Source organism: Tachypleus tridentatus, chromosome 5 (assembly GCF_004210375.1).
Source record: "Tachypleus tridentatus isolate NWPU-2018 chromosome 5, ASM421037v1, whole genome shotgun sequence".
In the NCBI taxonomy this organism is placed as follows: Eukaryota; Metazoa; Arthropoda; class Merostomata; order Xiphosura; family Limulidae; genus Tachypleus; species Tachypleus tridentatus.
The window spans coordinates 50,063,624-50,079,645 of NC_134829.1; the positions used below are offsets into that span (position 1 = coordinate 50,063,624).

Genomic DNA, 16,022 nt, shown 5'->3' on the forward strand with positions numbered 1-16,022 from the left:
TGAGCTAGCTGTCCTTAATTTTGTCGTGATAAACTACAGGGAAGGCAGATAGTCAACATCACCAACCGTGAACGCTTGGGCTACTCTTTCACTGACGAATAGTGGGATTGATTGTCACATTATACTGCTCCCACGGCTGAAAGGGCCAACACATTTAGTAACGATGCTCAAATCAACGACTCTCATATTGCAAGTCGAGCACCCTGACCCCAGGCCATGCCAGGCCCTGAAACCATCAGATTAGGATTATGGTTCTTTCATGGTTCTCTAGTAGAAATCAATATGAAATTTTAAAGTTCTATGTTTTACAACCTGCCAGTGATTACATGTTGTTTATTAGTTAACAGATAAATAAATAAGGAACCAGTTTGTCTGCTAAATAATAATGTATAATTAATTGTGACTGTACATCTACGGTATTTTACCTTATTAATGATGAGTAAGAGGCTACACATCTAAACCAAAAATAATTTAAAGCTTATCAGTTCTAAATTATGGTTAATTTTGCCATAAGTTTCATCTTTTTCTTTCTCACCCTCAAGATCTTTCTTATAAAGGCGTGACAACTAAACTAGATACCTCGTATGGAAACTGTAAAACAGTAACATACACAGAAACAACGTTTCTGGGTTAATAAAATAATTACTTTTTTGTAACATTCAGTTAAATTCAGGCTTGATAAATGTGTGGCACGTTTACTATTTATTATATGTATGTATAAAGATCATAAAACCACCAAATGTCTCACAAGCCCTACAAACGTTTTCCATACGCCATCTCTATTACATATTGTTATTTAAGTATTCAATATTATTTGTTTTTAAATTTTTGTCACCTAAGCCTTTACGTTAAAATGACGGTCAGTAATTGAAGCAGTTATCCAGTTTTCTTGTTTGGGTGGGACATAAATCAGTCAGGATCGGTTTCATAGCGCATAGAACGTGCCCTCGAGATATGTTTGACGTCTCAATGCCAGACGTGAAAAACAGACAACTTCCGTCATGAATCTGCTGTTCCTACCACGTACTGTTTACTGTTAAAAGATCGTTTTTCGCGGAATTGTGTAGATGAAGGGTCTGTATATTTGAATTTTAGAAGTATTTTATTTATATATATATATACATATATTTTTAATGTTCCATTTAACGTTTCATTTTTCTCGTCTGTAAATTACTTAAAGTCACGCGATTTTTGAAAATCGTCGTTTCATTTGTTGGACTAAAGGGATAACAAATCATATACTTAATAAATGATAAAATACATTTGGTTGAAATGAATTACTTTAAAATGTATAGAAGTAGTGAAATTGGCACAGGAACATGAAAAGTTGGTGGAACAGACATCCAATAAAAATACGTAGGAAACGCCACGTGAAACAACGTTCCAACAATGTTTTGTGCATGCGCAGATCTTTAACATTTGTACATGACTGTTTAATATAATCTTCCTTAGACAGCGTTGATCAAGTCTTAACCTTTCCACCAGTTGAAGGATGTGAAGTTAATGGGGAGGGAGAATAATCGTTTAAAACTCAATAGGGGATTCTTTTATACGGGGAAGAAATTTGTCCTATGTACACTTCACTTCAGAATTCAATTATTCTTAGACCTTTCTCCTTACTTATTTTCTGCCTCCTAGTAGTACAGCAGTATTTCCGCAGACTTACGACGCTAGAGACTGGATTTCGATACCCATGATGGGGAGAGCATAGAGAACTAATTGTATAGGTTTGCACTTAAATACAAATAAACAAAGAAATGATCTATTTATAAAATATGGAACACAAATACGTAAAAAACTAACATAAACTCATCGAACAATCAAGAGTAGACACAAGTTTAAATGTTGTAATAATTCTCTTTGTTTTCTAATTTGAATATGATACAGAGGTGACGTGGAATACTCTTAGTAGGAGATTTTTGCTTAGAGGTCGCTTTGCCGTATACACAGAGACGTATGATCCGCCAAACTGTAAGAAATAAGTTGAATTTGGCCCAGAAATGACTGAACATTTCCAATAGAAGCCTTCAGTAGTTAAACTTCAATTGTAAGTGTATGCATGATTATGAGTGGTTTTAATTTCAGGTATAAAGATTAGGAAATGCTAGAGTCAAACCACGAGAAAGAAAGGTTTTTGGAAACTGTTTAAGATGAATTTCTTCACCAGTTGGGCAATGTACCTACTAATAACAATGTTATTTTAGATTCTTTGTTAACTTGAAATATAGAAATAATCAAGAGGGTGGAGATTGGAGAACATCTGGGTGCTCTATTAGGTTAGATGTTTTGCTGCATATGGAGATAAGGAAAAAACGATAGTTTATAAATGGGAACAAGATCAAACAAGATGATTGAATTAATTCTTAGCCGGTTGAAAACATTGGTAAGCTAAATAAACGCTAAGGCATCTGAACCAGATGGTATTTTCCGAAGGTTTTGAAAGAGGTTAAAGGTTGGATATGTGAGCCACTTATGACCATTTTATTGTCAGTTGTGGAATACTGGACAGATACCAGGGAGTTGAAAGTTGTCTGACGTAACTTCTTTTTTTCAAAGGACAAGTCCAACAAATGGACTTTACAAATGGAGTTTAGTCAAACTGGATTAATGTCACAAGTGGGGTACATCATGGAACATTTACATCAATGACATAGATAAAGAAATAGTCAATAAGTTACTTAAATTTGTAGATGATATTAAGGTCTTGGATGTTGCTGGATGTGAAGAGAATACTGGTGCTTCTCAAAAGGATTTAAATCATTTAGTGAGTTGGATAAATAAATGGAAGATGGTCTCTGAAGCCATCCAAGCAATGTGCTGTTTATAGTGGTAGGGATATATACAGAAACACTGAGTACAAGTATGAACAGGTTATAATTGCACTGCAAAGGTTACTGGTGAAGCCACATTTGTAATGTTGTGTTCAGCCTTGGGAAAAACATTGAACAGTTGGAAGAGATACAGCGGGAGGCTACTATAATGGTGCCTAAAATAAAGGAAGTGTTGAGTACGAGGAAAGAAGAGTTAGAAAGGAACTGATTGAGGTATTTAAGGAAGTGTTGAATACGATGAAAGTTAAGAACTGATTAGGTATTAGAGAGAATACGAGGAAAGAAGAGTTAGAAAGAACTGATTGAGGTATTTAAGAAGTATTGAATACGAGAAAGAAGATAGAAGATTGAGGTATTTAAGGAAGTGTTGAATAGTGTAGAAAAAAGAGTTAGAAAGGAAGATTGAGGTATGTTAGAAGTGGAAAGATTAGAAAAGGAACGATTGAGGTATTTAAGAGTGTTGAATACGAAGAAAGAAGAGTTAGATAAAGGAACTGATTGAGGTATTTAAAGAAGTGTTGAATGATAGGAAAAGAAAAGAGTTAGAAAGGAACCGATTGAGGTATTAAGGAAGTGTTGAATACGAGGAAAGAAAAGTTAGAAAGAACTGATTGAGTATTTAAGAGGTTTGAATGAATGGAAGAAATAAGTGAAAGAACCAATTAAGGAAATTAAGGTTGAATAATGAAGAAAAAAAAAGTTATAAAAGGAACTGATTGAGGTATTTAGGAAGTGTTGAAGAGAGGAGTTAGAAAGGAACTGATTGAGGTATTTAAGGAAGTGTTGAATACGAGGAAAAAAAGAGTTAGAAAGGAACTGATTGAGATATTTAAGGAAGTGTTGAATACGAGGAAAGAAGAGTTAGAAAGGAACTGATTGAGGTATTTAAGGAAGTGTTGAATACGAGGAAAGAAGAGTTAGAAAGGAACTGATTGAGGTATTTAAGGAAGTGTTGAATACGAGGAAAAAAGAGTTAGAAAGGAACTGATTGAGGTATTTAAGATTTTAAGACGATCAGTCCCCCTATTATTTGGTAAAAGAGCATTCCAAGAGATGGCGGCGGGTGATGAAAACTAGTTGCCTTTCCTCTAGTTTTATACTTCTAAATTAGGGACGGTTGGTGCTGCTATCCCGCGTGTAGCTTCTGCGCGAAATTAAAAACAAACAAACATAGAAGCATTTGTGATTCATGTTAATATTTAGGGGAGGTCTTGGTAAATTAGGGACGGCTAGCTCAGATAACCCTCGAGTAGCTTTGTGCGAAATACAAAACAAACAATTTTTAGGGTTATGGTTAAAACGCCATCGTGTGCGATGTTTACATAATACAAGAAATAAATAGTCTGTGTGTACATGCATAAACATTTCGATTAAGATTAACATGTTTCATTAAACATCGGTTCTCAATCTCTAATTAATAAAGTCTCCTTTGTTCACAACATTCTTTTGTTCTCTGTCGAGCAAGGAATTCTGACGTTTCATCTTTATTGCATCTCGTATATAGTGGAGAACCCAATGCCACAAATCACAGGGTTAAGTTTAATTAGAAGAATAAACGTCATGAGTACAATGACCTATAGTACAATGACCTATAGTAGTATATTTTATCTTTATCAAGGTGTCTAATTACATATATTAAGAACCAGAGAACGTTGCGAATAGAGGAGATTTTAGTTTGGTTTGTTTTGAATTTTGCGCAAAGCTACATGAGAGCTACCTGCGCTAGCCGTCCCTAATTTAGCTGTGTAAGACTAAATAGAAGGCAACTGGTCATTACCACCCGCCATCAACTCTTGGGTTACTCTTTTACCAAAGAATAGTGGGATTGGCCGCCACATCATAACGTCCCCACGGCTGAAAGAGCAAGCATGTTTGGTGTGACGGGGATTTTAATCCGGGACCCTCGGATTAAAGACATTTTATTGATTTGACGTTTGTAATCTAGGCTTAGTGAGACTACAACATCCGTAACTGTAATTGTAGAATATTTAGTACAAGAATACGGTATCTGCGTGTATCTGTCACCTGTAAAATTACTGATTTTATAATGGACTTAACACTGTGTTTTTAATTTAGTTTGGTAACATCGCGTTTGTCATATTGAAAGTAAATGAAGTGAGAAGTTGCCAGAATCAGTTTAAGATTATGGTCAACACAAACACTTGATACTAATGACTTAGCATATATATATATACACACAAAACATGAGTTTATCTGGTAAATAATGCATATTATTTTATATATATATCTTTAGAAGATAGGTCATGCTAATGTTTTATTGTGCACGATTAGGTTTCAGTTTTGATTAATAAAAACTTAATATTTTGACTTCACTCAACGATTCAAGTGAATTAAGTTTTAAGTTACATGTGTTTGCACTATTAAGCAACTATTATTATATTCACATAAGTTATTCCCATTTACTGTAATTTCTAAAAGAAAATTATAAACAACATGATTAAGAGGGAGATCTCTTAGTGAGCTAGCCTCCTGCTAGTCCATAGTTTTCATTTAGTGAGCTAGCCTCCTTATAGTCCATAGTTTTAATTTAGTGAGCTAACCTCTTGCTAGTTCATAGTTTTAATTTAGTGAGCTAGCCTCCTGCTAGTCCATAGTTTTAATTTAGTGAGCTAACCTCCTGCTAGTCCATAGTTTTCATTTAGTGAGCTAACTTCCTGCTTGTCTATGATTTTCGCTTAGTGAGCTAACCTCCTGCTAGTCCATAGTTTTAATTTAGTGAGCTAGCCTCCTGCTAGTCCATAGTTTTAATTTAGTGAGCTAACCTCCTGCTAGTCCATAGTTTTCATTTAGTGAGCTAACTTCCTGCTTGCCTATGGTTTTCGCTTAGTGAGCTAACTTCCTGCTTGTCTATGGTTTTCGCTTAGTGAGCTAACCTCCTTCTAGTCCATAGTTTTCATTTAGTGAGCTAGCCTCCTGCTAGTCCATAGTTTTCACTTAGTGAGCTAGCCTCCTGCAAGTCCATAGTTTTCATTTAGTGAGCTAGCCTCCTTCTAGTCCATAGTTTTCGCTTAGTAAGCTAACCTCCTGCTAGTCCATAGTTTTTACTTAGTGAGATAGCTAGTCCATAGTTTTCGCTTAGTAGCTAACCTCCTGCAAGTCCATAGTTTTCATTTAGTGAGCTAGCCTCCTTCTAGTCCATAGTTTTCGCTTAGTAAGCTAACCTCCTGCTAGTCCATAGTTTTTACTTAGTGAGATAGCCTCAAGCTAGTCCATAGTTTTCGCTTAGTAAGCTAACCTCCTGCTAGTCCATAGTTTTCACTTAGTGAGATAGCCTCCTGCTAGTTCATAGTTTTCACTTAGTTAGATAGCCTCTTACTGATCCGCAGTTTTCGTTACTCGATTCTTCCGAAGACTTTAATGGTAAAATATTCTGACAGATCGAGCTCTATCCTATTATTGTAATTGGTATTAGGATAGCAAGTGTGATTAATAACTTTTTGAAAGGTTTGGTGAAACGTAAAGTTACGGACGAAAACCTGCAAGGATTATGGGAAAGAAGGAGAAATATCGTGATGAAGATGAATGTGACAAAAGAAAAATGTGGCGAAAGAAGAGGAAGTTGACAAGAAATCGGTTGAACAAACTAGTAAAACTATAGAGAAACAAAAGAAAGAAATAACAATTACGAAAACGAACTATTATACATGGCGTTAGGAGAGAATAATGATAAGAAATATAGGAGAGAAACAAATGATTTATTAATCTAGAGAGAGGTTAAAAACATGTTAAAATATTTATTAATGAAGATAAGGTAACGATTTTTATCTCCAGAACGTGTCTTTATTTGTTCTATATTTCACCATCACAATTTCGGTAGGAGTTATCAATAGCTTATAATTTCGCTAACCCAGATGGAGCCAATAAAAACACATTTCACTGTTCGCTAACCCAGATGGAGCCAATAAAAACACATTTCACTGTTCGCTAACCCAGATGGAGCCAATAAAAACAGATTTCACTGTTCGCTAACCCAGATGGAGCCAATAAAAACACATTTCACTGTTGGCTAACCCAGATGGAGCCAATAAAAACACATTTCACTGGAGATAAAACCCGTTATTTTGTTCACGTTGATTAAAAACCTCGTAATAAATTCCAGTTTTTCGTTAAAATAAACTTAGAACGATTTTAAAATATTTACCTCAAACGAATTGCCTGTTCCGAAGTAAATTGGTACAAAGGCTAGCCATATAATGCACGTTGTGTACATTGTGAAGCCAATGAACTTGGACTCATTAAAATTCTCAGGAATTTTTCGGGTTTTGACAGCGTATACGGTGCACACTGTTATCAGCACCATGTTGTACAGCAGTGAAATAAGGAAGCTGGAGTCTTTGGTGTGACATTTCAGGATCACTTCGTTCCTTTTTCCATCCGGGTAGTAATGGCGGACGCCTGGTATCTCGATCATGAACCACACCAGGGTTGCGATAACCTGAACAGCGATGAACACCGATGTTATTATAACCTGTGATCGAGGACTTATGAAACTCGGGCGACGAGCTGAGTTACGAGCACTGTCAAAAATTCGAGAAATACGATTCGTTTTGGTTAAGAGGGCACTGTATATAGTCGAGAACCCAAAGCCCACACCGAAACGTTGTAAGCCACAAATCACGGGGCTAGGCTTAGCTAGAAGAATGAACGTCATAAGATAACAGAATAGGATGCCCCATAGCAGCATGTAACTAAGTTCCCGACCTGAAGCCTTAACGATTGGAGTGTTGTTATTTAGAACAAAGATTATCATTACCCCTAGAGTCAATAGAATACCCAGACATGATATAGCAATAGGCACGAGTGCAAAAATCGAGTTCCAGCGCATGTGCTGTTTCGTTAGGTCGTAACAGCTAAGTTTGTCGGGGTACGGCCAGCGCCCGTGACCACAATCCGCACATGTAAATTCGTCCAGCGCGTATTCCCACGGGTTACAACGTGAGCAAATCCAGCAACAGACGTCACCAGTTTGCGTCATTTTAATTTCACCCACCCCACACGGTTCACTGCAGATAGAGGGCGGCACCCTACGTGAGCCTTGAGACCAGAGTACTTCATCCAAATTTAAATGCAAACCATTGAACCATTCACCGATACCTTTGTATTCATACAAAGAGGTATTAGGGATACGTTGATAGTTGTATATGTTGTATCGTCCCAAACCATCTCCCTGGCGGTCAAATTTCACTTCACTTCCAGCGAGATCTGCAGAAATAAGAAAATCTTAAATAGCTAGGCATCAATAACACTTCGAGCAAAATCTATACAAGTAAAACAGCTACAGAAGAAAACAAAGCCGCTGGTACAGTTCCAGAAATGTCTACTAATTTAAGAAAATCATAGAAGATAATTAAATTGTGCATATACCTGCAGCGACATCTGGAGAAATAATAAAATTATTGTGTCTCAGTAAGCCGTCTCATCGACGACTTAGGGCTCAATATGTTCTATGTTTTGTTATTTATTAATAAACGCTTAAAGATATGCAATGTCTCCTCATGGAAACTTTATTAAAAAGTCTAAAAATGATAACTTTGAGTACGTTACCACAAAACAACTGAAACCAACATAATTGTTGTTTAACACTATAGATCAACTTCAACCGAAGTGTTGGGTTATAATACAGAGATTGACTTTAACTATAGAATTTAACCTTCAACAGAATTGTTGTTCAACGTTATAAAGCTTAATTTAATCACAATTATTCTTTAACAATACAGAACATCATTAAAACACAATTGTTGTTTAACAACATAGAGCTTGATTCAAACACAATTGTCGTTTAACAATATAGAGCTTGATTTAAACACAATTGTCGTTTAACATTAGAAAGCTTAATTTCAACATAATTATTGTTTAACCTTTCAGTGCTTGATTCAAACACAACTGTTATCTAACAATATAAACATTGATTTAAACACATTTATTATTTAACAATATAGAGCTTGACTTCAACATACTTGTTGTTTAGAAATATAGAGTTTGATATTTCTAACAAATTGTTGTTTATCAATATAGAGCTTGATTTAAACACATTTATTGTTTAACAATATAGAGCTTGAGTTCAGCACAATCGTTGTTTAAACATATAGAGCTTGATTTAATCACAACTGTTATCTAACAATATAGAGCTTGATTTAATCACAACTGTTATCTAACAATATAGAGCTTGATTTAATCACAACTGTTATCTAACAATATAGAGCTTGATTTAACCACAACTGTTATCTAACAATATAGAGCTTGATTTAATCACAACTGTTATCTAACAATATAGAGCTTGATTTAATCACAACTGTTATCTAACAATATAGAGCTTGATTTAATCACAACTGTTATCTAACAATATAGAGCTTGATTTAATCACAACTGTTATCTAACAATATAGAGCTTGATTTAATCACAACTGTTATCTAACAATATAGAGCTTAACTTGAACACAATTGTTGTTTAACAATTTTGAGCTTGACTTGACCACAACTGTTATCCAACAATATAGAGCTTGATTTAATCACAACTGTTATCTAACAATATAGAGCTTGATTTAATCACAACTGTTATCTACCAATATAGAGCTTGATTTAATCACAACTGTTATCTAACAATATAGAGCTTGATTTAACCACAACTGTTATCTAACAATATAGAGCTTGATTTAATCACAACTGTTATCTAACAATATAGAGCTTGATTTAATCACAACTGTTATCTAACAATATAGAGCTTGATTTAATCACAACTGTTATCTAACAATATAGAGCTTGATTTAATCACAACTGTTATCTAACAATATAGAGCTTAACTTGAACACAATTGTTGTTTAACAATTTTGAGCTTGACTTGACCACAACTGTTATCCAACAATATAGAGCTTGATTTAATCACAACTGTTATCCAACAATATAGAGATTGATATAAGCACAGCTACTGTTTAACATTATAGAATAATTACACAATTATTGTTTAATAATATAGAAGTTGATTTAAACGCATTTGTTGTTCAACAATATAGAGCTTGATTTAAACACAACTGTTGTTTAACCTTATAGAGTTTGACTTCAGTACAATTGTTGTTTATCCATATATAGATTTGGTTTAGTAGAACTATACAACATAATCAAGACTGATTTAAATATCGTACAAAGGTGCTCTTAGTTTCATGTATGTTATCAGAATACTAAAAAGAAAAAATGTTTCTCTCTATATTTATCATATTTCTCTACCTTAAAAATAAATTATAACACTTCAACTTATTTCAACGTCATTCTCGTGTTTCATGGAAGATTCGCATTATTTTCTTTCCTATCTTAATAGGTATTTCCACATCATTACAAGTTTTCCACGCTTGAGGCAAATCAGGCTATTTTCACTGCTGTTACTTCATCAATCACTGTGTCGAATCAATCTGCTTTGTATTATACGTGTAATAGCTGTTTTATTATTATTAAAACCAATGTGAAAAAATACTAAGACTATTTTTGTTGGCTATTTTTTCCCTTCAGAGACTTTAAACAAACTCAGTGACTAATAAATTTAAAGCTTAAAACAACACAAACATTCTTAATATATGCCAATAATAACTCTATTGTGTAATTTGTAAAATACGAATTTGTCTCAACTTGTTATTATGTTATGTTAGTAAATACGTTTTTTTTATATTGCCATATCTCTTGAAGAATAACTTATATTAACAACAAAAGAACTTACATAAACAGTCAAAATTTAGTAAACCATGAAATATTTGATTTTCTTAACCGGTGTTAATAGGTTTTGAATTAGTTTTTTTTCGCTAATGTTTAATGGGTTTTAGTAAAAGTATGATACATCTTACATAGATAAACCGATTGAACGGCTTACCGTTAAAGGATGGTATATTAGCGTATAGAAGGATTCATGTATTATGCAAGGGTAATGTATTAGCGCATAAAAAAGGTTTATGTATTATTCAAGGGTAGTATATTAGTGTGCAAAAATGTTCATGTATTATTCAAGGGTGATATATTACTGTGCAAAAAGGTTCATGTATTATTCAAGGGTGATATATTAGTGTACAAAAAGGTTCATGTTTTTATCTTCATAAGCCATCAGATTTGCTGCTGACCTAACAAACTAACCTTAACCCACATGTAGATCTTTTATTGATGACTTATGTTTTGAAGATTTTTTATTAAAATTAATTTTAATTAGTTAATTCAAAATGTTTCTTTTATTTTCGCGCAAGTCTATACGAGAATATCTGCGATAATAGTCCCTAATTTAGAATTGGAAGACCAGAGGGACAGCAACTAGTCGTCATCACCTACCGCCAACTCTTTAGTTACTCTGTAACCAACGAATACTTAGATTGACAAGAACGTTATAGCCCCCTAACGGCTAAAGGGGCGAATATATTTGATGGCTCGCCATGGCCAGATGGTTAGGGCACTCGATTCGCAATCTGAGGATCGCGGATTCGAAACCCCATCACACCAGAAATGCTCGCCCTTTCAGCCGTGGAGGCGTTGTAATAGCGCAATCAATCCCACTATTAGCTGGTAAAAGAGTAGCCCAAGAGTTGGTGGTAATGACTAGCTACCTCTCCTCTGATCTTACACTGCTAAATTAGAGAAGACAAGCGCAGATAGTCATCGTGTTGCTTTGCGCTAAGTTAAAAAACAACTAAACTAGCATATTTGGCGGAATGGTAATTCTTAGATTGTGAGAAAAGCGTCCTAACCACTTGACCATACCGAACTACAGATGGTTTTATTAAGCAACTGTGTTGAAACAAGATACAGGTTATAGCGACATATGTGTGAGTTAGATGTAACAGATATATATAAAATCCTACAATGCCATCAAACACAGATTAAAATAATAGTATTACAGTGTTGTGTGCAAACTTCGTTTGTGATTGTTACAATGAAAAGAAACAACAGGGTACATTAAAGTAGGCTAAAATAATGGTATGCAACTATTAAAGATCTCAAAGACGAGAAACAACAACCGGTAAAGCTAGTTATATATTGCATTTATTAATTGTACTTTATTCCTCATTTCATGTTTCAGTCACACAGTAGCTTCTGTGGTCATCACGAGAAACCGAACTCCGGATTTGACCGTTGTAAGTCCGCAAAATTATCACTGACAAACTGAAACATCATGATTTCATTAACCATGGTTATATAAATTTTTTATGCTAAAATATCACAGTTTTTGTAACTTATCCTAAGAGAACGTAATATTTTGTAAATATTGAACTATTTTTGGATTATGATAACAAAACTTTGAGTTAGAAGTAAATTAACAATAAAAAACTTAAAGTAAGTAGGGTGTATGAATACAAAACCTAAACTAAGTAATGGATTATCAGAACAAAAAGTAAGTAGTGGTGTATGAATACAAAACCTAAACTAAGTAATGGATTATCAGAACATAAAAAAGTAAGTATGGATTATCAGAACAAAAGGTATATGAATACAAAACCTAAACTAAGTAATGGATTATCAGAACAAAATTTGAAGTAGTGGTGTATGAATACAAAACCTAAACTAAGTAATGGATTATCAGAACATAAAGTAAGTAGGGGTGTATGAATACAAAACCTAAACTAAGTAATGGATTATCAGAACATAAAGTAAGTAGGGTGTATGAATACAAAAAAAGTAAGTAGAACAAAAAAGTAAGGGTGTATGAATACAAAACCTAAACTAAGTAATGGATTATCAGAACTTAAAAAAGTAAGTAGGGGTATATGAATACAAAACCTAAACTAAGTAATGGATTATCAGAACAAAAGTAAGTAGTGGTGTATGAATACAAAACCTAAACTAAGTAATGGATTATCAGAACAAAAAGTAAGTAGTGGTGTATGAATACAAAACCTAAACTAAGTAATGGATTATCAGAACAAAAGTAAGTAGTGGTGTATGAATACAAAACCTAAACTAAGTAATGGATTATCAGAACAAAAGTAAGTAGTGGTGTATGAATACAAAACCTAAACTAAGTAATGGATTATCAGAACAAAAAGTAAGTAGTGGTGTATGAATACAAAACCTAAACTAAGTAATGGATTATCAGAACAAAAAGTAAGTAGGGGTGTATGAATACAAAACCTAAACTAAGTAATGGATTATCAGAACAAAATTTGAAGTAGTAGTGTATGAATACAAAACCTAAACTAAGTAATGGATTATCAGAACAAAACTTAAAGTAAGTAGTAGTGGTGTACGAATACTAAACCTAAACAAAGTAATGGATTATCAGAACAAAATTTAAAGTAAGCAGTAGTGAATGAATAAAAAATGTAAAATGAAATACACCAATGCTTCTTTCTAAACCAACGATGATTCTTTTAAACATTAACTTGTTTTTCTTCATGTTTTTATGATTGTTTCAGTTACCTTCTAATGTAAATAGTGCCCAATATACTGGTATAACAAAGCAATAGTGTTAATATTGACACTACCACGTGTAACGTGGACACATCTGAAACTTCGTTGCTATCGTGATGTGAGCAGACACATGACAAATAAAGTTACAGGAATAATAATGAAAAAAAAACACATTGTTTAATGACACTTGCCTTCTACCAGGGAGTGAAATAGATAGATCTTTTATTTACAAGAATTTACTGAATTTATTGACAGTAGTTAGAAGTCGAGAAAGTTGGTTTGCTTAGACCTTTCGCGCAATGCTACACAATAATTGAGCACAGCGGTACCAGATTTGAACTGAGAGACTATAGGAGAGACAGCTAGTCAACAACACTCATCGAGAAATCTTCTGGCACATCCCTCGCACCAAATTATCTAGCGAGTTTTCCGGAAACGAGACATGAACCATGAACTCTCAGAATTGCAGTTCGGAATTATCGAACTATATTTTATCACAACATCGTTGGTATAGTAACACTGCTTTGTAAATTACCATTACAATAAACAATGTTATTCAGATAGATTTAACCCGATAATGTGAGTAATAATCACTCCTTTTTATATCTTTTCACGATGTCATACCCTATATTATAATAAAAAATTATTATTTTATATAAAGCCTTAACCTGGGAGTGTAAATTATCATATATTTAGTTGCAGGTGTTTCCACGTCATATATTGCTGTAACATTGCATTACGGATTTAAGTAATTCAATAATTATATATGTCGCTAAATCATCATAAAATCCCCATAATACCGTACTATATTAAAGTCATCAGAAATTTCACATTATGACGTACCTAATGGAATCGCGAAAAGACACTATACTGCCATTAAAAACAAGGATTAATTTTTATCTCGTCAATAAAAATCTTTTGTCTGAAATAACGTTAGATAAAATCAACCGTACATATAATTAATTTAGTTGTTAATAGACACCTAACATGATTGTTAAAACGAACAGAACATCTCATTGAATAACGGAAAACACACAGTTGTTTTACCGCTAATTATTTGAATGTTTATTTGGTGCAAACTTTCGGTTTCAGTATTGAAGTCTTTAAATGCAGAGACAGTTCGCTTAACATGAGCCTAATTAAGTTGTTAATAAACCCTCATAATAATATATTTTATTATTACTTCGCTTTTACACATATATATGTACAAGTTTAATATCTTACCTATAAACGAAACATTCAGAAGGTAATCTTTATAGAGGGCGCCACCATCCAGGTCTCGCAGAGCTTGGCAGTAGTGGTCACTGTGACGGTTACATAAGACTTCCCAAGCCTTATGTAAAGCATAGGCTAATGAATAGACGGCGTCCACAACAAATTGAACCTTGGATTCTTGAACGTAGCCCACGTCATTCGAGAGGCGGAGGTTGGGTGAACACAGGGGAACTCTGGTGTCTGTACTCTCCACGCCGTCGTTATTGGGCAACTTACAAGAAAAAACATCTTCCCAGTATTCTTTGAACCAGGGGTTTCGCTGATTGTTGTATGCTGTCAAATTCTGCATGTACCAGTCAAATTCCTCAATTTCGCGAGACTGCAATTCTACTGTAATAGCGCCCTCTGCCACATCTTGAAGCCCTTCCACGAGCTTTTCCTGTTTTCCCCACCCATCACTAGCTATCCAGGCAAACTTGCCCACCGACTTAGCGCTTTTTGACGCTTCAAGAATGCCTCGCGCGTCTTCGGCTCGGGTGAACAAAACTACGCCCTGGGCGTTCTTCTTGGTTAACAAATTCCTGTAAATATTATCGAAAATTTCTTTGTTAGCTGAATGAGGAACTTTTCGTTGATAGCAATGCAGATGTTTCTAGCACGTGCCTCCTGCTGGAAAGCTTTCATTCCTGAGTCGCCATATTGGCCTTCCGAGGACACAAGTGAAACATAGGACCAGTTGAAACTCTGGACAAGGTCCACTAAGGCTATAGCCTGGAAAGTATCTGGAGGTACAGTTCGAGCGAAGAAGTCATACCTAGTCTTATCACTAAGAGAGGTACCTGTGGACGCTGGACTGACCTGTGGAATTCTGAAGAGCCTTAATAAGTTGGCTACCTGGAGAGACACCTCACTGTAAGAACCACCCACAACTCCACTGATGGCCTTGTTACTGAATTTAAGTTTTGGAAAACTTCCATCAGGGCACTCGAAAGCTGTGGCGTCCACCGTGTTGATGGAAGATCTGATAAACTCTAAAGACTGATTGAGGGCATAGCTGTCACTAGAACAGGTATCAAGGATGATGGCGCCCAGCCGGATATTCCCTAGGATAGTAGGGTCCTGGTTTATCTTATCTATCGCGAACAGCATGGCTTCAGTCCGTTGGATTCCTCGGTCTTTGTTAATTAGTCCGCATTTTGTCTTGGAACCCTTGGTGTGAATAGGAAATAATCCGCCTAAGAGTATATCTCCAGGAACCAGGGCCTTCTGACCGCTTATTTTGCTCTCTAACAGAGCCAAGCACAAGATGGCGCTGTTTATCAACACTTTCCACACGAAATCATTTAATACTGCCATAGTTCTTTAAGTATCAAGTAACAGTTGGCAAATATTAAAGTTTTTTACGTTTCAATTGTAAGACATTAAAGTAATGTTCTTAAACTGTGAAGAAGCTAAAAAAACACATTGGTTTCATGAACGTGAGGACACTTACATAAATAACAGCTCGAATGAATCAACAATCACTGGCACTGAAAATAATTAATCATTAGATGAGTTATTAGAAATCTGCTAAACAGTCAAT

At 34.7% G+C, this 16,022-nt stretch overlaps 1 protein-coding gene across 1 annotated transcript; it reads right to left on the reverse strand.

Annotated features, from left to right (window-relative positions):
- Window positions 1-6,860: 6,860 nt before the first annotated feature.
- Window positions 6,861-15,799, reverse strand: LOC143251137 (metabotropic glutamate receptor-like). Its single transcript, XM_076502519.1, is given in 3 exon segments — window positions 6,861-8,054; window positions 14,450-15,070; window positions 15,073-15,799. Coding segments are annotated over 3 exon segments (2,430 nt in total). The 5' UTR covers window positions 15,797-15,799; the 3' UTR covers window positions 6,861-6,969.
- Between the last annotated feature and the right edge of the window lie 223 nt (window positions 15,800-16,022).